At 49.6% G+C, this 27,132-nt stretch overlaps 1 protein-coding gene across 5 annotated transcripts in view; it reads left to right on the top strand.

Annotated features, from left to right (window-relative positions):
• Positions 1 to 27,132, top strand: part of LOC146833173 (eukaryotic translation initiation factor 4B-like) — a 443,619-nt gene that overhangs the window by 42,446 nt on the left and 374,041 nt on the right. For 2 of the 5 annotated variants that reach the window (XM_085600825.1, XM_085600824.1), the window contains exon 1: positions 18,421 to 18,513. The exons of 2 other annotated variants lie outside the window; for them this stretch is intronic. In XM_085600825.1, coding sequence (XP_085456951.1) covers positions 18,423 to 18,513 — 91 coding nt within the window. In that variant the 5' untranslated portion in view covers positions 18,421 to 18,422. Of the gene's footprint in view, positions 1 to 18,420; positions 18,514 to 19,841; positions 19,896 to 27,132 lie in introns of those variants that run through there. One more of the 5 variants, XM_085600826.1, reaches the window with a different exon arrangement.

Raw genomic sequence — 27,132 nt, 5'->3', positions numbered from 1 at the left:
GTGGTGCCTTTCATCCGACCACGACGTCGAAGATTGTTCAAGCTGCAGGAGGATGAATCCGAAGGCGTTAAAGGAGAGGAAGGCGAAACTTTTTATGGCTAAGGTCGGGAAGGTGAAGAGACGAAGGAGAAGTCGAGGCAGGAGTCGTCGACTTCAAGGTCATCGAAGTTGAAAAAACATCCTAAAAAAAGGAAGCATTCCTCTCGGCGCCGGTCTTCAAAGAACAGGAAGTCGAGGTCGACTTCGGTGTCGTCGAGGCGAAGTATGGATTTGTCTCCTTCTCCTTCGAAGTCTCCGGAAGGATCTCCTTCGCCGAAGCGGGCTCCAGCGCGGTCACCGGAGCAGTCTCCGGCTCCAGTGGAGTCGCCTGTTTCGGGTGGTGAGCGGGAACAAAGGGGAGAGCCTTCTCCAGGACCTGAGGATCCTACGGCTCCGGTAGAGGACACTGCGGCGCCGTTGCCAGGTACTCCGCAGAAGGATACAGGTTCGGTTCCTTATCCGCAGTTCCCGGCTCCAGGTACTGATTCTTCGCATTTTTTCAATGCCATGTATGGAATCTTCAATCAAGCTGCCTTCCCATCCGGTGCACCGACTGGTCCCGTGGGTCCTATGGAGTATACTTTAGGGGTGCCGCAGCATTACGCTCAGGCCCCGTTTATGCCCTTTCTGCCGATGGCGCCTTCTTGGCAGTTTCCGGCGCCGTCTGGGGATCCATCACGACTTCGGCTGGATCGTCCTGCTTCGGAGCCTTCCTCGACGCCGTTGCCAACTCCCTCGGCGCTGCGTCCGGCGCCGCCGACTCAGTCTATGGCGCCGCCGACTCCATCTCCTCTGGTTCCACCGACGCCACGTACGATGTGGACGACGCCGGCTCCACGGATTCGTTCAAGGAGGGAGGCCCAAAGGGTCTTGGATGAAGAAGGCTATAGAGTGGAGGTAGAGGAAGGTGAGTGGACATGTCCTCAGATGAATTTGAGGGGATACAAGAGGCTAGTGGCCTGGATACGACCCCTGAGTGGGAGCATACTTTGTCTAGATCCTCTCCACCACAGGAGTTGTCTCCTTACCATGTGGTAATAAAGGCTGCAGAGCTGTTGCATTTGCAGTTACCTTCTGCGGAGTATAAATCTAACCTGCTGACAGAGGTGTTGCATTCACCTACTTCAACATCTGAGCCTTTACTGCCTTTTAATGAGGCTATTTTGGAGCCTGTTTTGGAGGTATGGCGGAAACCTCTTTGTTCTCCGGCGCTTTCCAGGCAGGTGGCGAAAAGATACAGGGTGGCGACTGCGGATCCGGATTTTCTTTCTACGCACCCGTCTCCAGAGAAGCCTGGTTGTGCAGGCGTCCTGCTCTAAGCATGCTTCCGGAGCGTTCCCTCAGTCTCCTGCGGACAGGGAGTCCAAAAAGGTTGACCAGGCGGCTAAGAAAACTTTTTCTTCAGGAAGTATGGCACTTAAGTCTACCAACGCCACGTGCTTGCTGGGTCGTTATGTGCATGCCTTAATGGACTCAATGAAGTCTTTAGCCCCTAAGCTGCCTGAGGGTGATAAGGCGTCCTTCATGGAGATGGCCGCGGATACTCAAGCTGCTGCTAGACAAGTGATTCAATCGGGGCTTGATACAGCAGATTCAGTGGCGAGGATAATGGGCTCGTCTATAGCCACAAGAAGGCAGGCATGGTTCCGTTCATCTGGCTTTTCTTCGGATGTTCAGGCCACATTGGTGGATTTGCCGTTTGATGGACAGAAATTGTTTGGAGAAAAGGCTGACTCCGCCCTACAAAGATTTAAGGACAGTAGGGTAACAGCTAAATCTTTGGGTCTGCAGGCTCCTGCTAAAGGATTTGGTTTTAAAAAGTTTAGGGGTTTCGGAAGGTCTTCATTTCGCTCCTTCCGACAGCCTCAGCAGCAGCAGCAACAACAGCAGAATCCCCTCTATAGGTCCTATAGAGGGAGACAAAAGGGTCGGAGAGGTTCTGGACGCAACCCCTCTTCTTCTTCCTCCTCCTCTGCTCCCAATGAGGCTTTGGGGAAGCAGCCCTAGATCCCCCATCCTGGACCATGTAAGACCTGTGGGGGGTCGGGTGTCCTACTTTCTGCGGGGTTGGAAATCTGTTACGACCGACCTTTGGGTTTTAAACCTCGTGGAGACTGGGGTACGCCCTTCCCTTTCGGGAGTGTCCTCCCCCTTACCCTCCTTGCCAAGGTTACTGCTCAGAGGACCATCTGCTTCTTCTGTAGAAGGAGGTTCTGGCTTTACTTTAAAAAGGGGCGATAGAGGTGGTTCCGGAGCAGGAAAGGGGTCAGCGATGCTACTTCCGGTTATTTCCTGATTCCCAAAAAGGACGGCAAATTGCGTCCTATACTGGACCTCAGAATCTTGGACTTTTACCTGAAACAGGAAAAATTCAAGATGCTGACCCTTGCGCAGGTTCTTCAGGCATTGCAGCAAGGAGACTGGATGGTGTCGCTCGACTTGCAGGACGCGTACTTCCATGTCCCGATCCTGAAGTCGCACAGGAAGTATCTCCGTTTTACGGTTGGGTCGCAACATTACCAGTTTGCGGTCCTCCCGTTTGGTCTTACTACCGCACCTCGGGTAGTCACGAAGGTGATGGCAGTGGTGGCTGCTCATCTCAGGAGGTCGGGGATTCCAGTTTTCCTCTACCTGGACGACTGGCTTCGTCCCCAGAGATGGTGCAGCGTCATCTGCAGGTAACATCTCAGCTGTTATTCGACTTGGGTTTTTCGATCAATGTGCCCAAATCTCACCTGGTGCCCTCTCAACGCAACCTGTTTATAGGGGCAGTACTGGACACTACTGAGCATTTCCTCCTCCTCAAAGAATTCTCGACATTCAGGAGATGGTCCCTTTTATTCCACAATGGAGCGGTTGTTCCGGTTCTGAAGGTCCTTCGCCTGCTCGGTCTGTTCGCTTCCTGCATTCTGTTGGTCAGCCATGCACGCTGGCACATGAGGGCGCTCCAGTGGTGCCTCCGCAAGCAGTGGTATCCGCACAACGGAGATCTCGGGGAGTCGATCAGGATCTCCAGAGAAGCTGCAGCGGATCTGTCTTGGTGGAGAGTGGAGGGCAACCAGTCTCAAGGAAAGCCCTTTCATCTTCCTCCATCGGTGGCCACAGTGATAACTGATGCCTCTACCCTAGGGTGGGGTGCTCATCTGGGGGATCTGGAGATCAAGGGTCTTTGGTCTCCAGAGGAAAGGTTGCTTCACATCAACCTTCTGGAATTGCGGGCGATTAGTTTGGCGCTCAAGGCCTTCCTCCCTTCCCTTCGCGGTCAGTCGATTCAAGTCCTGACGGACAACACTACCGCGATGTGGTATGTCAACAAGCAGGGAGGAGTGGGGTCTTTGTCTTTGCAGAGAGCACTTGCGTCTATGGTCCTGGGCTCAGGACCATCGGATTTGTCTGGCAAATCGTCTGGCCGGCGTGTTGAACGTACGTGCGGACAGTCTCAGTCGGCAGTTCTCCGCCGATCACGAGTGGAGGCTCCATCCAGAGGTGGTTCGTCACGTCTTTCGGACGTGAGTGACACCTCGGGTGGACCTGTTCGCCACCCGCGAGAACACGCACTGCCCGTCATTCTGCAGTCTCCAGTATCCGATGCAGGGGGCATTGGGGGACGCGTTTCAGTTGAGTTGGGGCTCGCAACTCCTTTACATGTTTCCTCCCATACCCTTGAATCCTCGGGTTCTGAGGAAGATTCGCCAAGACCGGGCCCAAGCCATATTGATCGCCCCGGATTGCCCAAGAAGGGTGTGGTACACAGATCTTCTCCACCTCTCCTCGTGCCCTCCACTCCGTCTCCCTCTGAAGGCAGACCTCCTCTCGCAATCGGAGGGGCAGGTTCTACACCCCCACCTCCAGAGCTTACACCTTCATGCCTGGAGATTGAACGGGGCAACCTGAGTTCGTTCTCTCTCCCGCCTGATGTGGTGGATGTTATTTTATCGGCCAGGCGACACTCCACCAAGTCCATTTACTCCTACAGGTCGAAATTTGTTAAATGGTGTGGAGAGAGATCCATTGACCCTTTAAAGGCCCATCTTTCTAATGTGCTTCAGTTTGCTCTTTCCCTGGCTCAGCAGGGCTGTGCTGTGGCCACGGTTAAGGGCTATCTATCTGCCTTATCGACTTTTCTATGTCTTCCTGATCAACCGTCACTATTTAAATCTCCGGTTGTACTGAGGTTTATCAAGGGTCTTACAAACCTGTTTCCTCCTACTCCCTTTGTAATGCTACAGTGGGACCTTAATCTTGTCTTGACTTTTCTGATGGGGTCCCCGTTTGAGCCTCTTCATAGCTGTCCTTTAAGGTGGTCTTTCTTGTGGCCATTACCTCGGCAAGGAGGGTGAGTGAGCTTCAAGCTCTTAGTTCTAAACCCCCTTTTTTAATATTACATGCTGAAAGGATGGTGCTCAGGACCAGGGCTGCTTTCCTGCCCAAAGTTGTTACTCCGTTTCTTTTGGGGCAGTCTATTACTCTCCCTGTTTTTTATCCACCTCCTCATCCCTCCAAAGAGGAGGAAAGACTCCATCGCCTGGATCCAAAGTGGGCTGTGAGTTTTTATTTGGACAGAACGAAAGACTTTCGTCTGGACGATCAGCTCTTCGTGGGCTATGTTGGTCATTCAAAAGGAAGAGCGGTGCACAAGCGCACTTTATCGAGATGGATTATCCTTGCCATCAAGATCTGCTACGCCCTGGCTGGTAAGACTCCTCCTGAGGGTATTAGCTCATTCAACTAGAGCGAAATCATCTACATCTGCTTTGGCCCGGGGTGTTCCTGTGGCAGATATTTGTAAAGCCGCGACTTGGGCCTCCCTCCATACTTTCGCAAAGCATTATTGCTTAGACTCTGAGATGAGGAGGGAGGGCCACTTCGCGCGCTCTGTTTTGCAAGACTTTCTGGTATAGGAAGGTTGACACCCTCCTCTGGGAGTGGGGACTGCTGTGGGAATCTATTCACAAGGTGAGGAATCCACTGGCAGATGTATCCATCAGAAGAACAAGTTACTTACCTTCGGTAACGCTTTTTCTGGTGGATACAGTATCTGCCTGTGGATTCCTCACTGGCCCACCCGCCTCCCCGTTGTCCACCTTTGTATACCTTAAAAGATGTCTTGCTTGAGATGTTATGCTTTCTAGTATATTGGTAGGAAATGCTTGTTTTATTTAGCTTCCCTTTTCCTTGTATACTCTGTGTATATGATTGTATACTGTGTATACTTCGTATCTGTCGTTGGTCCACCTGTGCGCCTCGGAGGCACAGAAAAAATGGGTGGAACTGATGTCATCACGCCGACATGGCTCTCTTGTGGCTCCGGTGACGTCATACGGAGTCGTGAGCGGAGCCGATGCATTATGACGTCGTCCACGTCGGCGTAGAGAGCTGGGGGAAAAAGTTCAGTGGAATGCTGGCGCAGGGGATATTCACAAGGTGAGGAATCCACAGGCAGATACTGAATCCACCAGAAAAAGCATTACCGAAGGTAAGTAACTTGTTCTTTAGGTCTCGTCTGGCGTTGGGGCGCGCATGCGCTCCTCGCCCTGCGTTGGCGATAGTTAACACTCTAAGAAGGGGAACTTTAATACACGCCCCTGTGTCTCGACCGTTTCCAATTGGCTTGGGTCATGATTAATGTTTTTTCCGTGCTACTGGTTTTCTGACAGTCACTTTTGTTGATGCCCTTGCAGTTTTGTGATGCCCCCATCGTGACAAGCGCATCCGTTTACACTTAGCCCCAGCGCGATGCAACAAATACAAGCGGCTGAATGAAAACAGATGGCGAGCGCTTTTTAGGTCTCGCCCCTCTGTCCAATCGTTTCTAATTCGCTCACGTCGTGATAAATGTTTTGATCGTGCTTTTCATTTGCTGTGCGTCATTTTTGTTGACGCCCTTGCTGTTTTTTAAGCCCGCCCATCGGGACAAGCGCACACCATCTTTAATCACGCTGTGTTCACGCCGTATTAGCATGCGGCAGTAGTCTGTGATTGGTGGACCTTGTCAACCAATCACAGACAACTGCCGCATGTGAATGCGGCGTGAAGGCAGCGTGTCGCGCGCGCAGTGCTCCGGCTTATGTACCTAGCTCTCTCCACACTGAATTAGTGTGCGATTCAATTGCCTGCAGCTATTTCCCTGGAAGCTAAAGCTCTGCAGTCGGAATGCAATAAGGGTAGGTAACAACTGTCCTGTACCCTCCGCTCCAAATAATCTTCTGATCTGCACACTGTCACATGTGATAACTGCGTCGGAGGGGGCTGTCCTCCCACATCGCTCTCAGACTGCATGTCGGCTGTGTAATTGGTGCAGTCTCTGTGAACTGTGCACGCAGCGTGTGATAATGTGACAATATGTTGTGTGTACTCACACCGCCACAACAGAGATGTATTCACTTTGCCATCATACGAAGTTAGTGCATTTCCCCCTGTTTTTTTTTTTTCTCGGCCTCTGCCTCCCATTTCTCCTCTTCTCTGTTATCGCCCGTTGCCTCCGTCTCAGCCTAACTGTGGTAACTAGCGTCTGTGCGTGCAGGGTCCAGAACATTTAATTATGCATGGCCCTTCCCTAAAGGTAATCGGACGTTAGGGAAAAATATTCCGATGTGCTACATTTAAACTCAGTTCTCGCCAGGAGGAAGGATGTTGGTTTGTGCATAACACCCACCTTATCTGCATCGTCTCCTGGGTACATAGCTGAGTTTTAGTGCCCATGACAATAAGTTGTCCATGCATTCCCTGGAGTAAATGTGTAGGGAAACCCGTGTGAGGTCACAAACTCGTAGCCCTGAGGAACAAATGCAGCAATCCTGCAGTTTAGTGTTTACATCATTCTTTGTGTGACTGGGAAATCCGTATTATAATCTGTCTTCCTCGCTCAGGCAGGTTGTGTGATCCTGGGGAAGTCCCTTTATCACGCTGTGATTCGATTCTTTCCCTTTCAACCAACTGAGAGCTCTTCAAAGCGGTGGAACCCTAGAAGCTGTTAACAGTCTGGACGTTATAGGTGCCATGGGTTGGAACGTGGAACAAACAGACCTGGTATGTACTCAATCCCGCCTCAGAAGACTGAGCAGTGTGCTCTTCGGCACACGATCACATGTGGGGCTGCCCGCCTCTTTTTCTCTGACGTGTATCGAGGGTCCGATGAACCCTCCTGGGGTGCTGCATACTTACGGTAGGTAAATGACTGCAGAGTGGTCCGGAGCGTCACACCCAACCTACCCCTCTCCAAAGCGCTGCACCTAGGCTCCGTGCCTGCTGACAGCTGCTCGGTGTCCGCCTCGATACCTAGAGGGCACCTCGCCAAGTGTGGCACGGGTGAGCCCAGCACGGCTTGCGCAATGTCCAGTGGTGTCTAAATCCGGCCAGACTTCAAAGGGAGCGACCATTGAACGCGGCGGACTGTTCTAAATACGGTATCAACAGTTGGGAGGGAGAGTGAATAAGAAGGTGGTAACTTGTCTCTGCCCCCTGGGATTTTCAGTTTGTATAGCGTATATTTTGATCTCAGTGACTTTCTGGGCGCTGTGGGGCACTTCCAGGGCTAATCTATTAGAACAGGATTTTCATCAATTACACACCCCAGCGGGATTTAAAGAGCAGTGTTGGCTTGTATTATCAGATTATGCTAATGAGATGAATTTGGTTCCCGTGGACAGCTGGGTTAGGCTCGCGCTGCTGTGGCGAAACTGTTCGGTGAACTAATAACCCTGAGCGGGAGGTAGATCGATGGTTGAGCACCTGCTGCAGAGATCCAAGTGCAATCTGCATATTAAGGGCATGGGCCCCCCACGACCCCATCGCAGCGTTTCGTTAAATGGGCACTATGCAAGTACAACAAGTTAAGCTTTTCAGGTCTGGGAAAGAAGGACTACATTTATCACCATCTTGCGGCAGTTCAAAAGTGACCAAGTGAGGCACAATAGAGCAGAATGTCATTAAGGATTTACTTTGTGTGTATTTATTTTTTTTGGGGGGGAAGAGGGGGGGCAGCAGTGTCCACTTCAGGGGCACAGCGCTTTGTTTCAGTTTTTTTTTGTTTTTTTGTTACCACCTCTGACGAAAGTTTCCAGAAGGGCCTCATGGGCGTGCGGTCCGCAGTTGGTGATACAGGCTGCAACATGTGGGGACATGGGCAAACCTGGCTGACACCTGGACTGGCTTCAAAGTCCAACAGTGCCTGGCTCCTCGCATGGGGAGATTTGCACCTGATCTTGTGGTAGGTTTCTGTGGGCTCTTTGATCCGACTCCTGTAGGTGCCTCGTACCCCCCAGCACGCCCGAAGTTCAGCTGGATGTATGCTCACATGCTCTCCTTGGTGAAGAGCCCTCAGGCTGAACGCCAGGGTTAAGTAAACCAGCCTTTCCCCCCAGAGACCTCCGGTAAGCATGTGTCCCACCTCCGGGAGTACACCCCTCCCCGGACAGCTAAATGTGGTGTCCACCTGTCCCGTCTCCTCTTTGCAGGAGTTCCTCTGCGTCAATGGTTAGCAGGACACATGGTGTAACAGAAGGGGCATTATATACAGCTTCGGGTGGACCGTTCTCGTCCCTCCCTCTCTCTTACTCTCTACCCCTTCGTCTCTTACCCACACTTTGCATCTTGCTACCCCAGTCTACCTTGCTCCTTACACCCCCTCTCTTACCCTCTACCTCTTTATTGCTCTCCATCCTAGTGGCTTTTGCACCCTACCCGCTGTCTCATACTATCTAGCCCAATCTTTTGCTCTCTTCCCCGTCTCTCTTGCTGTCTACTCTCTTTCCTCTAGCACTCTAATCCCCGTACTCCTCCGTCTCCTACTCCCTGCCTCACTATCACGTACCCCATACAATACTGTCTCTTAATTCCGTCCTCTTTTCTTTCTCCCTCCTCAGCGCTGTCATAAGTAAATAGGTATTGTGTAACTATGTGTGTATTTATCGGGGCAGGTGGGGGTCCCTACAGGCCTCGTGGACAGTTCTGAGAACACCCACCGCTAAGAGGAGAAGGGGCAGAGCGGGGCCTATCCACAGACTGAGGCACCAGATCACCCACTTGCTTTTTTTATTCTGCACCACAATGCAAAGCTTTGAATCCGGAGACGTAGGCGCTAGAGGCCTCCTACAAGTGGCACTTTTATTAGCTTTTATAACAATAAACATCTGTTACTCAGCGCCAAGAGACCCTGTTGGGTGAATGTTATTAATATCCACGGTATATTTCTCTCAGATGGGACTTAACATGGGGCTGAGGGTGTACTAGAGACCACGTCATGCGGGTAGTGGGGCGGGGGCTTCACATGGGCTCTGAGGGTGCACAACAGACCATGCTCTCAGGTGGGGGAAGGGGCTATTCATGGGTTCTGAGAGTGCACAACAGACCAGACCATGCTCTTGGGTGGGGGAGGGGGCTTTTCATGGGGTCTGAGGGTGCACAACAGACCAGACCTTGCAAAAACATTGCCATTTACAATACCAACAACTTTAAACTTTACAAATGCGAGACCTGTTGCATTGCAAATGCTTGTTTGTTTAAGCACTCCACAAAAGAGCATAGTTTCCACCTTGTGTACTGCTCTAGTTCGTGCTTCTACCCTACAACTCCACGCTGCTTTCTCACCCTTTTAGCTTTGCTTCCACCTGTGCCCTCAGTTGATTTTGTCCCCAATTCTGCTCTCCATGTTACTTGAGCCCACCTGCCCCCTCCATATTGCTTCTCTGACCCGTATAGCTCTGGCTTGCTTCCAAATTTCACCAGTGCACCTCATTTCTGATGGATACATTTGCCAGTGGATTCCTCACCTTGTGAATATCCCCTGCGCCAGCAACATTTGGCAACTTTTGTAGCTCTCCACGCCGATGAGGTCGAAGAAGACGTCACAGAGGCACGGCTCCGCTCGCGACTACGCTGACGTCACTGGATCCATAAGAAGACCTCGTCGGCGTGATGACGTCAGTTCCCTTTCTTCCGTGCCGTCGACTAACGGTTTTCGGGGGCTCTCTGTAGCTTTGGCTGGTTACTTTGTTTTCCTGCTGGTATCTCTTTCTGCTTATTTGTAGTTGGAAAATGTCGACTAAGAAGTCCGGGTTCAAGCCTTGCAGGGAGTGCGGTAAGCACATGTCGATTACGGATCTGCACGAGGACTGTGTCTTGTGCCTTTCATCGGATCATGATGTTGAAGGATGCTCTTGCTGCCGCAAGATGAGTACGAAAGCTTTGAAGGAAAGTGAGGCCAAGTTAATTGCCAGAATGAAAAAGGAGAAGAGTTCGAAGAAGATCAAGGTCGAGGTCGACATCGGGGCATGCTTCGAAGTCCAAGAAGCACAAGAAAAAGAAGAGGCATGGTTCTCGACATCGTCCGGACAGGGATGCGGCTCCGAGATCGACCTCACCTTCTCGACGTCATAAGGACTTTGTGTCTTTCTCCTGTCTCTGTTCCTGCCTCTCCTGTTGGCCTGACCTCGCCTGTGGCTTCACCGGAGCATTCTCCGGCTCCATCTCCGACGCTGGCTCCTTCTCCGGTTCCAGTTGAGGAAGTTCCAGCTCCGGACGAGTCTTCGACTCCGCTGGCTCCACAGTCTGGTCCGATCGGCCCGAGTCCAGTTATGCCTCAGCCTGAGCCATATCCTCCCTTTGCAGGCGCGGGTCAAGATCCAAGGCATTATTTAAATGCGATGTATGGGGTCTTTACTAGAGCTATGTACCCCTCTGGAGTGCCTTTGGGTCCCATGGGTCCAATGGCTTTCAACTTGGGAGCTCCTCAAGCTTACCCTCATGCTCCTTTTATGCCATTTTTCCTGGCGATGCCGTCTTGGCATCACCGGCTCGACCTCGTTCGACTCCGGCTGCTCCTCTGGATCCAGGTTCGACGCTGACTCCGGCACCGTCAGATTCGGTTACGGTGCCGCCGTCTCCTGTTGTGAGAATCCGATCCAGGAGAGAAGCTCTAAGGGTACTAGAAGAACAGAGATACCAGGTTGAGGAGATGGAAGAAGGTGAGCTCATGGAGTCTGATGATCTGTTTGAAGAGTTGAAAGAGGCTAGTGGCCTGGACTTGTCACCTGAGTGGGAGATTACTCCTCCGGCTGATACTCCTTCAAAAGATGTGACTCCCTACCACTCAGTTATTAGAAAAGCGGCTGAGCTTTTGGATCTGCAGTTACCATCTGCTGAGTTTAAGCCGAACATCCTCAGAGGTTTCACATTCTCCCTCCTCTGTATCTGAACCCTTGCTTCCATTTAATGACTCCATTATTGAACCGGTCATGGAAGTATGGCGTAAGCCCTTCTCTGCTCCTGCTGTCTCTAAAACTGTAGCAAGAAGATATAGGGTGGCTACAGGGGACCCAGACTTTCTGACTTTCCATCCTTCTCCAGAGAGTCTGGTGGTTCAGGCTGCTTGTTCTAAAAGATCTTCAGGTGCCTTTCCCCAAGTCCCTAGCGACAGGGATGCTAAAAAAAACTTGATCAATCAGCCAAGAAAGTCTTCTCTGCCAGTATGGCTTTAAAATCAACAAATGCCACCTGTCTTTTGGGCCGATATATCCATGCTCTAATGGATTCAGCAAAACAACTGGCCCCTAAATTGTCAAAGGAGGATAGACAGAACTTTAATGAGGTGCTATCAATGCCAATAGTGAAGTAAAAGGCGAGTCTGTTATGTGCCCTCTTTGGGTGGCCTAGGTTCCTATTATTCATGAACAACATTCTAGTTTATTAAATCAAACGGAGGAGTAGTTTTTGGACAGGGCACACTGAAGTCCTGTATATCGAGTTCAAAACAATTGCCTAGGATCACACCTGTTGGTTAAGTGGGGAAACTTGAATTAATCCCAGTTTTACAAGTTTCATATTGTGCAATTCAGCTACTAGATGTATATGCTTCGCTTCCCCATCACCTACATTACCGCCAAGTCCCTTCCTCCCTACAAAGCTCCCAACGGCCATCCTGCTGGTATCCATGTGGCCCTCTGCCACATCACAACAGATTTTATGGCCCCTGAAAATATGTTTGGAAGTACCCATGATCTAAGTCATCATGGTTATTCGATTTTGAGGAATGTGAGAGTTGTCTCTAGTAGAGAAATGATGAACTCTACTATCCTTGTATTTTGCTGTCTAAGCTTAACGTTGGTCCAGAGTGTATGACACTGTAGAGAGGTGTAGAGACATGATTACTGCAGACCCTTTTGCTGTTCGTGGTTATTCTGACTAGAGGTTGTCCAGTCGGACATGTTTATTAGACAGGTTTTGCATGATTTGAGTCGGTCATTTGGTGTGCTCAATTTTCCATATAGTTTCCTTTTTTAGGACAATGTAGGGTTACTACGTAACCCTGGGTAGCTATGGCTCTGACCAGTCAGGCTTACACAAAGGAAACCATTTGCAGTACAATAGGTCTTGCATTTACACGAGTTTGAGCTACTGGCATTGTAAATGACAATGACTTTTAGTTATGTTTTGGTTTTTAAAACCTAAAAAAAAGGGAGGAGGGGGGTGGCAAACAGAAGGTAGCAGAAAGAACTCCGACAGGAAGGCTGTGGGGAGGCAAAACTGAGGGTGCAGGTGTAGGGAAGTAAAAATTATGGCGCGGTGGGGGGGAAGGGGCACAGAGGACATAGGGAAGTAAATGATAGACAGAACAATGTGGTGGGCAGAGGGAGAAAAGCAAATAAGCGAGAGCAATGCTAGTAAGCTTGGGGGGGAAAGCACACCCTTTACAGGTAATCTGATTCAAGGAGCAAAGCACAGCGATCTGCCACTGTAGAACTGTTCAGTAAAGCGCTCTGGTACCTTCAAGTAGGGTTCGGGCTTGCGGGAGTGTGTCCCCAAAGAGACATTTGCCGCCAAACAGTTAATTTCTTTTTTTGGATTCATTTCACAGAACAACAAATTGAGAAAAGAGGTTAAGAGCCGTTTGTTGAAGTCCTGGTTTTTAGCAAGTTTTCGGAGGAGCAAACCTAAAGCATATTCATATTTAACATAGATGTTCGTTCAGAAAATAAACTCTCCAGATCTTTTGGAATTTACCTCACGCTCCTTTGACCTCCCTAAAGTCATCGCTGAGTTCCCATGGCCCCTGAAGAGCTCCCAGTTTGCTACGAGATAAACAAGCCGGTGGTCACAACTGTGCATGAGAGACCCTCCTGCAGTTGGAGAAACTCATTAAAGAAAGTAGTGCTTACAGACTAAAGAAGACTTACCTTGCAACATCCTAAGTAAAAGAGCCAATCCTCATGAGCGGTTACAAATTAAGACAAGGCGGTACTAACAACCTAATAAGGAATCCGAAGCCAGGATTTAAGAAGGACAATGGCACAAGCCAATGAAAAATATGGGCAGAGAGTGGGCGGGTCTTCAAGTCCATACTCCCAATACAGAATGGCTTGCAGCACATGCACTGCTCACGCTCGACCTAAAAAATGTAAAGCATTTAAACAGCACCAAAACAATTAAAAAGCAATACACGAGACGCTCAAGAAATAGGATACCAGTTTATAAAAATAGGATAGTTTTTATGTAAATGTAGACTAAAAAATGAAAAGGATCCTCCAGAGGGTTCTTGAGATACAGAATTTACAAGTTATAGTAAATCATCACTTTGAACCCCAAACACGCATTGGTAAATCCAATGAATTTGACACTGCACAACATTTTCAGGAAAAACTTGGATAAGTATCAATGTAGTTACTTCTAGTTAAGTTAGGCGACCAATTCCAGCCAGTAGTCAGTCACTGGGACCAGCAAGGTCCACAGAAACAGTTACCTCGGCAACAGCAGCAGTCTCCAGTCCATTTCCAGTGTCAGTGGCTCCTTGCAATTGGCTTCTATAAAGTTGTCCTGATGCAAGGGATACAGAATGCTGAAGATGCTGTTGTTAATGGGTGTCTTCCTCTGCCCACTGATCAGCCAATGGGCTTGGTAAGGCGATCCTCGCCACATGGGTTGACGTCCCTCAAAGTCCTTGTGGCATGGCAGAAGTCCAGTTGTCACTGGGCTACCAGTCGCCCAGTACAGCGGTTTCAGCAGTTTTCTTCTTTTGGCAGTAAATTACCTTCGGGGTGACCTAGATGCATTCAGACTACTCTCCTGGACCCAGCAGACTCGCGGTGGGGGTCAACTTTTAAGTATCGGTTTGTGATCTCTTGGGCTGCATGGTGATGAGGGGCAGTGATTTGGAAATCTGGGTTACCAACCCGCCCCAGTTGGCTTCTTCAGCAGTTCCGGCCCTCTGCTGTCAACAGGAGGTCAGCCAACTGACACTCAGTGTCTTGCTTCAGCTGAGCTCACAAGTCTACTTCTCGTAGACCAGGATACAGCAGGCACCGTCCTTTCTCCTTTGCTAGCCACCAGCTTCAGCAGGTGCTGTCCATGTCTATGCAGCCTCTCTTCGCCCAGTCCTTGGTGCTGCAGGGCAGACTTCTTCGATGGTCTTCTCCAGTTAGAGAACATTGTTCTGGGTTCCAGGGGTGCCCTTTTTATTCCCAGCAAATGCCCTCAGGTAGGTCGTGGTCACTTGCCAGTGGGCTACCAGGTTCCCTCCTGCCTGATGACCACATCCTGTGGCTCCTAGGTATCACAGAAGTCTCTATTCTGCCTACTCTCAAGAAGGCAGAACAACTCTAGGCGTGTGGAGCTCCCTAACCCAACCGAGAAATGTGGCTACCCAGAGGGTTACATGCTCCTGCTAAAACTGTTTGACAAGTGGCTTCCCCTCTGTCCCCAGTGCCTGCCTGTCTGCCTAAAGAATAGAGCAGCCCCTCTCCCAAATGTTTCCCATTTGCTCTTCAAAGGCGGCTTCTCCTTTTGAAGCTCCCCTTTTGGGCCAATACATGTATGGCTTCCTGCCAGGAAGAGGTAACACCTCTCCTCCACGCAGGCTTCTATTGTATCCTTTCCTAGAAATTGTTTGCCCATGTGCAACCAAGTATGGGCACTGTACACTTTGGGCAACGAAATGGCAACTTTGAGAAATTTGCACCTTACAACACGCTACTTTAATTTCGACCAGGGCAACAAGTCGGCCTTAATATAATAGTTTGTTTGATACCTTACAGTATCAACTTTAGTAGTCCCAGTCAGAAGTTAGGACTGTGTGTCAGCCCGTAACACTGCATTTTCTAATGGGGCTTCTAGCCTATTCCGAAGTAAACTACTGTTGCGGATTTTTACTGTTGAAACATGTAAAATACACTTTGCACTTTTAAATTCACAACACCCTGCCTTAGGGCACGATAGTCCTACCTTAGGGGTGACTTGCATATACCAAACAGGGAGGCCTTTGCTTTGCCATTGCTTTGTGTCAAAGTAGAGTTAGCAGTTTAAAACTGCCCTTCCAGTCTTGCAATGGAAGACCAGGAGCCGTGTTTACCTGTCCCATCCTAGGTGGCACAACCAGTGCTACTATCTGTGGGGTGACCCTCTAACTTACAGGCCTTGGGTACCATATACTAGGGACCTACCAGTAAATTAACGTATGCCATTTGGGTAGAAGCCTATTCAACATAAACACTTCACTGTTGGGGCACGGTAACCCAGGTCTGGTTAGCAGGCTCACTGCACTCTGAGTCGAGAAACCACCAATAGCATCAGTCCCAACCTTTGGGGTTGACCATACAAGAAGAGGCATTTCCTTTACAGTTTCTTGGTTTGGTATTAATGGCCTGCAGCTCTTTCTTTCCAAACCATTGTGTTGGAAAATAAATCCAACACTTTAATTAAGGTAGGTTTAGAAGTCTATGTAGCTGCGTCTGGTTTCCAATTACCTGTCCTTTGGCGGCTCATGAATGCTCTTACTCTGTTTTGAGTTTTGGCAACGTAAAGAGTCTAACCTCTGACTTAGTAACTTTCGATAAAAAATATGTTGCTCCACTTCTCTATTTGTGAATACCCTAGTGTCCGATATTAGGCTTCTATTCTGAGTTAGGCATTGCAAAGTGTAATTTATACTTGCGCTTTACAGATGCCCCCATGCAGCTACAGTGTTTTCTTAACCACGGAATGTTTAACTTCCAATTTATGTGGCTGTGTAGGCACTTAGCTCATTGTCCAGTGAAGTTATTAAAACAGGTTTTTGATTGTTAAAATGATGGGCGTTTGTCCCTTTTAGTTGCAGCATCTCCCAAAAGCCAAATTGCAAGATTACTGTTTTGTGATTTTTTTTTTTTTTTGGTTTGGTTTTTTTTTTTTTGTTGCTTCTGTTAAAAATGTTATTGCGCCTACCAAGATAAGTTGAGGAGCTTTGCTGACTAGGTGCTGCTGCTGCGATTTTGGTCTCTTTTGATGATGGCATCAATCTTGCAGTGCAATCAATATCAGTCTCTAGCCTCCAAGTCCAATGGGATATGATGAACGGTGTCCCTTGCATTGCTTCTGCACAGCCAGGAGTTTCATAACCTGCCTGTGAGTTTTTCGTTTCTTCCCCCCGCATGATTGAGCGTTCCTGTAGCCCAGGGTCAGCGCAAGCACTGACAGCTAAAAATATTGCGCACTGCAAAGCATTACTATATTTGAACTAGTTTGATCAAACAACCTTGGTCTCCTACATGACTGGGGGTTGGGAGGCACATGGCAGCTCACAAGCTTGTGCTTATATCTACACTTATGACAGATAAGGCGATCGAATTTTTAACTCTTAAAGTTCCCTTCCTGGCATGTCACCGTAGGCCTCTCAGATGCCGCCTGTCGCTAAGACCTGCGTGTCGGGCTGCTTGTATTTTTGGCTGTGTATATTTGGAGTGTGCGTTTAGAGGTCGCACAGACTTCACTGGATTTGTTAGGCTTGCCTGGCGGATTCTTCGTGTTTTTTTTGGTTTTGTTTTTTTAAAGTCTCTTTGGATGGATCAGCTAGCTAGGTGTCCAAATGAAGAATTCACAAATGTTTGAAGAGATTATTCTGTGCACGCAGGTTTGGTGCTTCCGTGCAGGTGGATTGTGTAGCTGTTATCCGTGTTCTGGCAGGGGCTTTATAGTTTAAAATGTGGAAAGTACTTATGCTGGCAGGCACGGTTCTGCTCCCTTACTGTTCCTGTGCCACATCTCCGTCCAGAGCCGAGTAATACAGATCCAGATGGATGAGTCGTGCTTGGCAACAAAGTTTATTTTCTTAATGTCAGTCGAGCGCCTGCCTCCCCAGATGCCAGTGGATGCCTTCTATGGTGTTGAGCCTTCCTTCCCCATAGGGAATGGCCCTCTCCACTGAATTGTAAGTTATATAGAGAACTTGTCTTTCTTCAGGTCACATGCGTGAAACACTCATATTTCTGAAATGCTATTTTACCATGGTGAAGGCTCCAGTGTAATATCTATTTCTCCCATATGAATACAATCTCCTGCTGCAAGTTTGTATCCATATTAAGTGCGCCCCATCGCCTCCCTTTGGCCTTGCTAACTTTTCACTCTGTTTCAGCCTGTGTATATTTTCCGCCCTTCTGCTTTGAGTGCATCAACTCTTCGAGCCTTTTCGTTTCTGTGTCTCCCTGATAACATTTCAGGGGAGTTACGCTGAGGGTGTAGTCCTTCTTACTCGCTGTGGGAGTATTGCGATAAGAATGCTTGATTTGTCTCGGCCTGCAGCATCTGGGTGTATGTGTGTATGTACTGGATGTGCTTTAAAATGCTCTTAAAATGTATCTAGATAAGCCAATTAATCTGTCGAAGCTAGGCCATTCTGATATTCTACTTTCAGGTCAGCAAGAGGGACCTTGTGTGCATTGCAGTCATATTGTGTGTGTTTGATGCAAGTCTTGAAAGCTAGGCTCTCAACTTTGAGGTTGTGGTTCCGTGTTGGTTGTTCGACATGTCAGTTATGAGTCTCTAAATGTCTTCTAATGACCCGCTGGTGACGTTTGAGCACAAGCAGCTGTTTGAACGCGTCATAGATCTGATCTATGGCACGGATAATTAGCCTAGTAGTCTCCAGGTATGCATTTGCTGACCTTCTGGCTGGCCTTGCCTGCGCACTGTCGCTATGTCGCCAATCTATGAATTATAAAACATCTAAAAAGTGGCTTTTATGTCGCCCTTTACTTACCATTCGCTGACATCACTATTCTTTGTTGCCTTCTAATTCGGCAGTGTATTCCAGGTGTCACTTTCTCCATCACGATCTATTCTTTCCCTGGAGCATGGATTTATACAGATTGATCGATCTTGGTGTCCATCCACTGATCGCGCTCTGATTCTGGTACTTTTTTTTTTTCTTCGCTGCCTCCCACCTGGCTTCATCTTCTTTATCCCCCAATCCCCCCATATACGTGTGTTCGAATGCTTTGGTAACGTATCAATGCTGTTTAATAGAACATTTTTATTGGTTTGTTTCGAGCATGCCCTTATGCAAGGATAGGTTTTAAACATAATGATTTCACCATTTACTTTACAGTCACAACACATTCCTTTTTTTTTTTATTTTAGGCATGAGAAGATTAAGTGATTTGCCCACACCACAGGGTGTTGAGCCTATGCCAATATTCGAACCTGGTTCCCCAGTAACATACCAGAGGCCAGGTTAGTGATGAGTGTAACTGTATACAAAACTGGCCAACCGGCCACAAGGGTTGACAGGTGCTTCCACACAAGGGAAGGGTACGTCCTCCCAAATAATATCCACAATCAATACGTATCCTACCCAAAAAATTTAACTAAGGTATAATAGGCGCAGTTCTCAGTCCGAGGGGTGGTGGTAATATTCTACCACTATTGGGAGCAATACCTCTTTCTATAGTAACCCTCACACACTCTAATAGTGTCATGCTACATCATCTGGTTCACCCTGGCTCCTAAAGGCCAGGGTGGGCTCAACCGTATCTCAGGGGGTGCTTATGAGAAATGGCCAGGGGGGTTAAAGATTAAAAACCACCACACACTCCAGGTATCCCATTAATATGGAGAGATAGTGGTTATTAAAATGAAAGGAATAGGGTGTTACCAGGATACAATGGTCCTACGACCCTATAGATGCCAACATGTTTCAGCCAGTTAACGGCCCTATGGGTCCATGGCTTTCTTCAAGGCACAAGTTAGTGATAAATCCCTCCCTGGAATTATCAGCACAATGTCAGTTTTAAAATTATTTAAACCGCAAGACGCCGCCGTAATGATACTTATCCTTGAAGAGGCGTTCACTATTTCAAGTTTGTCCAACCAGACTTTTGTGGACTGCACACTTATCACGAGTGTAGAATAACACGAGTGGTCCTATGGTCAGTCGTCAAGGATCCCCACCCCGCGATGTGACCTAATCGGTTCTGCACCTCATGGCCTGCAAATGCACAAACCTGTGCAAACACTAGTTTGCTTACCTTCGTTTCCAAAGACACAACTACGTTTTAAATAATTCACTCACTTTATCAACCTGGTTTTTCAGTGACTTGGCCTCCAGCTCAGCCTGTTACGCCACATCCTCTCCCCATTCGCTGCATTCTCGGCGGGGAGATTTTACTCGCTGAGCTATCCTGTCAGCCGTTATCTCTTGCATTCATCTTCCTTAAGTAAAACGGCTTCCCAGTCACCAAGGGTGGTGGCAACACCAGGCACAAGGATTTTGTTTTGAAAGGGATATGCAACTGATCAGATACTAGCCAGCTTGTGAGCCTCACCTGCATCTATACACACCGGATATATTTTGATAAAATGATACTCATCCTGCATACAAACAATTAATTACCTCCCTGTTAGTCATTATCACATGAGCAATAGCTCCCCCCCCCCCCCCAGAACTTCTAAGCAAAACTCCCTTAGCCCATCCCTACCCTCCAGGCCATTCCCACATCCTGTGGATCGTAACCCCTGACCCACGTCACCACGACCTGATTTTTCTTTTCTCTCCAGACTAGTCAGTGCAAGACTCTCTACTGGAGGTGACTGCTGCCTCATGTTCGTGTTTTCAGGTGAGTGTGCAGCAGTCTGCTGGAGCGACTGTTGTGTGGGATTTATGCTACAAGTCCCTGCTATAGCGGGACTATGCTTTTTTTTGTCGGGCTGCCTGTTTGCCCTCAATATTGCCAACCTGGGCTGCTTTTGGGGGTTTTCCCCCTTCTGGGTATGGTCCCTGCTTTAGCGGGACCGCCTGGGGGGTTTGTGTTTTGGAACTACTTGCGGGCTGGACATGAGGTTGCAGCTGTTACTGCGCTTTCTTCTGGGGAGGGGAGACGCTTGGCGTTGGCATTTGCCGTTGGGGGGCCCGGGTACCGTCAGGAGTGGGTTATCTCACTTGGGGGGCTGTGAGAAAGGGCCATCTTTCTTGCATGGTATGCCCCCACTTTTTGCTGAATTGCTGATGTACTTTGACTGTGTGTGCCCTGGGCTCCTGCCAATCAGGTGCCCAGGGCCTGTGTTCCTTCCCTAAAACTGTATTGAAACCTAAACCCAATTGGCATCTTTGGCCACATGTCAGCCCCTGATAAATGGTACTCTAGGTACCCAGGGCACTGTGACCAGAGAAGGCCTCGAAGGGCTGCAGCACTCATTGTGCCTCCCTTAGAGGCCCTGTACCCTGACAGACACACACTGCCTTTGTAGGAGTGTCTTGGTACAGAACAAAACAAAGTCGACATGGCACACATCCCTGTGTGCCATGCCCACAACACACTGCCCTGGCATACCTCAGTCACCCCTCTAGCTGGGTGCCCTATGCCAGTGGTGGGGGTACAGGTGCATGAGCCCTGTACCCCTACAGTACCCAGGTCCATTCCTGGGCACTGTAAGTGCAGTGCTGCCATTAATAGTAGATGGTGCTGGGTGGTCGTCATCACGATCTCCACAGCACCATGATGGCTACACTGAAGACTGAGAAGTTAAGTATCAAACTTCTCAGCACATTAAATACACACTGATGCCAGTGTTGGATTTAATGTAACCTGCACGACAGAGGGGAACTTAGAGTTGCCCCCTGAAACTAACCCACGTCCTGACTGAGAGGCTGCCTAGGCTGCCACCCAGCAGCCTGTGGCTGGACCCCTGGGTAGAGAGCCATCCGCTCTCGTGGGCCTACAACAAGGCACATCCTGGGGCGAGGTGTTAGGCCTCCTCCCCCAGGATGGGCAGGGGGAGCTTCAAAGGCATGCCACCTTTGTGAGCCTCCCCAGACCACTTGCTGTACTCAGCAACTGGTCCCCACCAGTTCTGACCCCCACTCTGGCAGAAAGACTGGCGGGAAAACCCAAGTGAGGAAAGGGGGTGTGCCAACCCCACTCCTCAGGTGGGGGAGGCGAGGTGAAGCACAACTCCGGGCTCTCGCCATCTTGAGGATGGTGAGCCCTACCCAATCAGGACTAGGCTCCTGCCCCGCTCCCACTGGAGAGTGGCAGGATAGGGGGTGTACTCACCCCAGGAAAGGGCCCCATTGGTCCCTGACCTTCCCCTACCTGTACCACCCCTAAGTTTAGTATTTAGGGGCACCCTGAACCTTCCTTCCTCAGATCCCGATTCCAAAACTACAAAGAAGAAAGAAGACTTGCCGTGCAGCTGCTAACAAGAGGACCACACCAACTGACTTGGCCCCAGCCCTACCGGCCTGTCGACCCTTGAACCTGCCCCTGCTAAACCCCGTCGTCTCCAGTGGTCAGCAACCTCCAAACCCCTGAGGACCTGACTGCCTTGCTCATCTAAAGACTGGGACTCCCACGAGAAGTGGTTCTGCTCAAACAGCAACAACCAAGAATCCAGCACGCAAGGACCCTCCTCGGCGCTCCTGACTACGCCTGCAGCCTCAATACCAGGGACCCCTCCAACCGCAACCAGCAAAGGGTAAGATTTCCCGACACCAAAAGACACCCCGGTGCCCCACGGCCCCCTGTGCCCAACTCCTTGGTACCTACCTAACCTACAGCTTCCCAACTTGCCTCTCGAAGTGGTGGTCGCACCTGAAGAATCTCAGTCCCCGAGCTTGCAGCCTTTGTTCGTCACGCAACTTTCCCATTAAAATCCATTGAGCGCCTGACTGCTCAAAAGCACCCTGCACCCAGCCGCCCGAGTGCCCCTGAAAGTGCAGCATCTGTTCTATTCTACTTGCCCTGTGTAAGTGACCAGGATCCCAGCTCCCACAGCCGCGTGGCCTGCCTGCTAGCAGCCACCAACCTAAGGCCCCCTGCCCGCCATAGGCTAACATTGGGCCTACTCTCTCTGCACCCAGCTGCCCCTGTGCCGCTGAGGGTGTAACTACTGTACCTACCTGAACCTGGGAGACCCCTGAGTCTAACCCCAGAACCTTAACTCTGCCAGTCGAGTACTTACTTGAAAGCCGATAACCTACATTTTCTCCAAAGTGTAACATAGACTGGTTTCACTTGGAAAGTCTTTTAAGTGTTGAGTTTTGAAACTTTGAAATATTCACTAAAAATCATCCGCTCAACGAAAACGTAATTATTCACCTGTTACCAGGAGAGATCCCAGTGCTGGATCTTGGTGCCCAGCACTGACCCTTAAAAGTAATTACAACTGTGATTTTCAGATAACCTGATTTTCTCCCATGGGATAACATTGCCTGGTTTTCACCAGAAATTCTTCTAAGTGTCGATTTTTGCAACTTTGAAATCTTCCTTAATCGCCTGTTTTACAAAAACTATTTCTTTCAACTGTTTACAGGAGATGCACCAGGGCTGAATCCAGGATCCAGCCCTGAGTAAGAAAAACCTATGTAAAGTAATTGTTGTTGCAGTTTGCTTAAAATTCCCATTGAGCTCAATGTTATTATTGTGTTAGGATTGTGTTGCATATTGCAACAACTATCTATTGCATTGAAAAGTCTATTGCGTATTGATAGTATTCCACTATAGCATCTCATTTTGAGAAAGTATTTTTAGACCTACTTGTGGTTCTAAAATAAAACAATATATTTTTACATACAAACCAATTGTCCTAGAGTTCAGTTCTTGAGTGTGTGAGACCATTTGCTGACTGTGTACAACAAATGCTTTACACTGTCCTCTGATACTGCCTTTCTGCTCGACCAAGCTACCACTTTAGAGAGTAAGGTTATATCTAACTTTAACCTCTGCCACAGCTCTGGGGACTGTTGGACTCTGTACACACTGAATCTTACTTTGGTGCAGTATATACAGAACCACTTTCTTACAGGGGCATGGAATCTCTGCGATGGGTGACTTGGAGCCGGCTCCTTGGAGACTGCGAACACCAGTGTGGTATGTTCTGGCTTCCGTAAGCTCAGCCGGTCTCTAGGAGCTGGTCTGCGGTGGCAATTGTGCTCTCGGGCTTACGGTAAGGCAGCGTTCTGAGTGTCCCGCTGGCCTGGCTGAAGGTTATGGGTGGAACTATTGCTCCTGTTGGTTGGATTCAGTGCAGGCCGGGTTGCTTTAAAATGGCTCTTGTCCAAGTTTGCATGGGTTTACAGTTTTTCACTTACATGGGTTTCCTAGTGTTGCTGGTTGGCCTGTGTGAGTGTTTTCATCTGGTGCTCTGCCTCGGGCCCTTAGGGTTTTACTGTGGTTTGGGCTACTCTGATTGGCTGTCTTCAGGGGGTGACCTCCTGGCCTAGTTTCTATAGGGGCTTCCTCAGATTGGCCATTGCAAGGTCGGTTGTTGATTGGTTGGTCTATATGGGTGGTGTGTGCTCTTCTGACCATAGCTCATCATGAATGGGAGACGGTCCGAGATGTGTAAGCTCCAGGAGGAGTTGTTGCTGGTTGCTGGGGCTTCTACTGTGCCTGCCTTGTCTGATGTGCAGAAAATGATTGAAGCCGCAGTGGCTGCGGCCTTTCTGCCTAGGGAATCCAAGGGGCCGAAGAGGCAGAAGTTGGATGCCCCGTCAGTCCCTGATCCTGATGAGGAATTGAATGAGGATGTGAAGGGTCGTTTTCTCCCAAGTTGCAGACCTTCACAGTATACTGCAACATGTGCTGGACAATTAGAGGGTTCCCTGATCCCTCCGAGGGTGATGAGTCGGAGGACTTTGCCTATTCTCAGAGAAGGGGCCCTGAGTGCCTTCCTATACATAAGTCAGTGAGTAATGTGCTGGGGGGAATGGAAGGATATTGACCAGCATACCATTTGCCGGTTTCTGTCTAAGAGATCCTGTGTAGGGGTTCTCTCAGAGAAGTTACCTTCTGTGGTGAAGGTGGATTAACTGCTGGCGGGACTGGCGTCTCAGAGGATGCAGTCCTTCTGATCCTGGGGTCAAGAGGGTTGAAGGGGCTTTGAAAAGGTCCATTGCGGCTCCCAACCTTGCTGTTCGTTCTGCTGCTTACACTAGCTATCTGGTACAGTCTCTTCTGAAGGACTGTCATGGTATTTCATAACAGCTATTGCTGCAGGAGGTTCCCTCTGAGTTTTTAACTATGTTGGAGCAGCAATTGGGTTTCCTTGCTGACTTGTCGTTTGATTCCCTTAGTGCTGCTGTGGTTGGGGCCTCGGTGGCGGCTGGGAGACAGTTGTGGCTTAAGTCTTGGAAAGCAGGGGCGGCACAGAAGGCTGCTCTCATGAAGATTTCTTTCACCGGCTCCAAACTGTTTGGGGAACAGTTGGAGACTTCGATTAAAAAGACGGCAAATGACAGTTGTTGGCTCCGGTCTGCTCATCGCAGAAAGAGAAGTTTGCTGGTTATGAATGGGCTTTTGGGCAAGCATTTCAATCGAAGATGGCCGCCCAGCCCTTTCGTGGTAGGGGACGTGGCCGGGGTGTCCCTTCCTTCCACAAGCACAGGGGTCAGCGAGGTGCCTCCAGTTCTTCTGGTCCTTTCAAATCATGACTATGGGAGGGGTTCAGAAGTGGCTCTGGTTGGGGGTCGCCTCAGGTCTTTTTTCCAGTCTGGGATATCGGATGGAATTTGGGGAACCATAGGGGAAAGTGTTCTGGTATACCCCTGTACCCAAATATCCGGGCAAGTGTAGGGCTCTTTTGGTTGGGGTTCAGGACCTGGTTACCAAAGGGGCTATGACGAGGGTGCCTGTGAGGCAGCAGGGTCACTTCATCCTTTTTCCAGATCCAAAAACCCAATGGGGACTTCCGTCCCGTTCTGAAGGCGGTGAATTTGAGCATCCCTCATTGGTCCTTCAAAATGGTGTCTCTACAGATGATTCTACCCTTCCTGTCCGTGGGAAATTTCCTGGCTTCTCTGGATCACAGGGACGCCTACTTTCATGTGCCGGTGCACGTGGCATCCCAGAAGTCTCTGTGGTTTTGTGTGAGCATAGATCATTACCAGTTCCAGGTATTGCCCTTTGGTCTCTCTGCTTCGCCTAGGGTGTTTACTAAGGTATTGGCGTCCTTGGTGGGGTTATTGCATGCTCAGGGGTTCCAGGGGTTTCCTTACTTGGATGACTGGTTGATCGCTTCCTCTTGTTTTCTTAAGGCTCAATCAAATACCCGGGAGGTCTGCCGGCTACTGCTGCAGTTCAGGTGGATTTTGAACTTGGAGAAGTCTCATCTTTGCCCACTCAGGAATTGCTGTTCGTTGGGGGTTCTTCAACACCAAACTGGGGAAGGTTTTCCGTTGGAGCCTTGCAGACTGACTCTGGTGCACGAGCTGAGGAAGGTGTTGGTCTCCCATTGCTCAGCAGTGGTTACGGGTTTAGGGTTTGATGTCTGCTACAGTGATGATTGTTCCTAGGGCCCAGTTGCACTTGTACCCTCTGATGAATCATGTTCTGGGGCATTGGATTCCAGGTCTCAGAATTACGAACAGTGGATTCTGGGGGGGGGGGTGGAAATTTCCCAGCAATTTTCCCGTTGGCTGGAGGATCGGAACCTCTTGCAGTGCTCTCCCTTTGTGTCCCAGGGGTGGTTGGTGCTGACTACATATGCCAGCGAGCTGGGTTGGGGGGCTGTGTTTGCCCAGGAGTCTGTTCAGGGGATCTGGTCAGTCCAGGAGGTAAACATGTCTAGGAATTGAAGGCGGTTTAGTTGTAGTTTACTCATTTTCTTCCTTGGGTCCTATATCGGGATGTGCTGGTGAGGACGGACAACCTGGTGGTGGTAGTATGTCAACCGTCAACGGAATGCTAAGGTGCTTCCCTCACCTTGTCAGTGTAACAGATTTTCCAGTGGGCAGAGTTGAACTTGTTGTCTCTGAGGGCGTTGCATCTGCCAGGGGTTTTGAGCTTGGAGGCGGATCGCTCTCCTTTTGGTGGGAGGGTGGCTTCATGTATGCCATTCCTCCCATTGCCTTGATTCCTAGGGTCCTGCTGAAGATCAAGTTGGAATGGGCTTCTGTAATCCTGGTGGCACCTGCTTTGAGCCGGCAGCCTTGGTTCACCTTGTTGAGGTTGGCGGTGGGCCCTTGCTGGCCGTTGCCAGTGGTTCCTTGTCCCCTGTCGTATCCCCCTCTGCCCTGGGATTGTCTTGTCCGCTTGCATCTGTTGGGTTGGCTGTTAAGAGGATAAGCCTCATGGCTATGGGGTTTTCTCCTGAAGTGGCTCGGTTTATCCAGCAGTCCTGGCGCTCTTCAACTCTTAAGTCCTATACTCAGCATTGGTTGTCTTTTCAGGGTTGGTGTATGGATTGGGGCTGGTCCGCCTTGGTGGTGGATCCTGTGCTTATCTTGGATTTTCTGAAGGATGGCTGCGACATGGGTCTGGCTGTGTCCTCTTTGGGGGCTCAGTGGGCATCGGTGAGGGCATTTCAGGGTCCAACCTGTGTTGCTTTGGGGTCCCGGTTGTTGAGGAGTTGTTACCTCAAGTCCATGGTTGAATCCTTTACGCCTGTTTGGGATCTTCCGATGGTGCTGATTGTTTTACAGTCTGCTCCCTTTGAGCCTCTGGGGGAGGTGTCTGTGTTTTCTGACTATCAAAGTGGTTTTTCTTGTCGCTGTTGCCTCGGGCTGCCTTTGTGAGCTTCTCCAGGCCACTTGCTGTACTCAGCAACTGGCCCCTACTGGTTCTGACCCCCACTCTGGCGGGAAGACTGGCTGGAAACCCCAAGGAAGGAAAGGGTGTGTGCCAGCCTCTGCCAACCCCACCCCTTAGGTGGGGGAGGCGAGGTGAAACACCTCTCCGGGCACTCGCCATCTTGAAGATCGGAGGCCCTGCCCAATCATGACTAGGCTACTGCCCCCCTCCCAAAGGAGAGTGGCAGGATAGGGGGTGTACCCACCCCAGGAAAGGGACCCATTGGTCCCTGCCCTTTACCTATCTGTAACGCCCCTAAATTAAGTAGGGGCACCCTGAACCTTCC

The sequence above is a fragment of the Triturus cristatus genome, chromosome 4_2 (genome assembly GCF_964204655.1).
Source record: "Triturus cristatus chromosome 4_2, aTriCri1.1, whole genome shotgun sequence".
NCBI lineage: Eukaryota > Metazoa > Chordata > Amphibia > Caudata > Salamandridae > Triturus > Triturus cristatus.
This window is presented reverse-complemented; position numbering and strand designations above follow the sequence as displayed.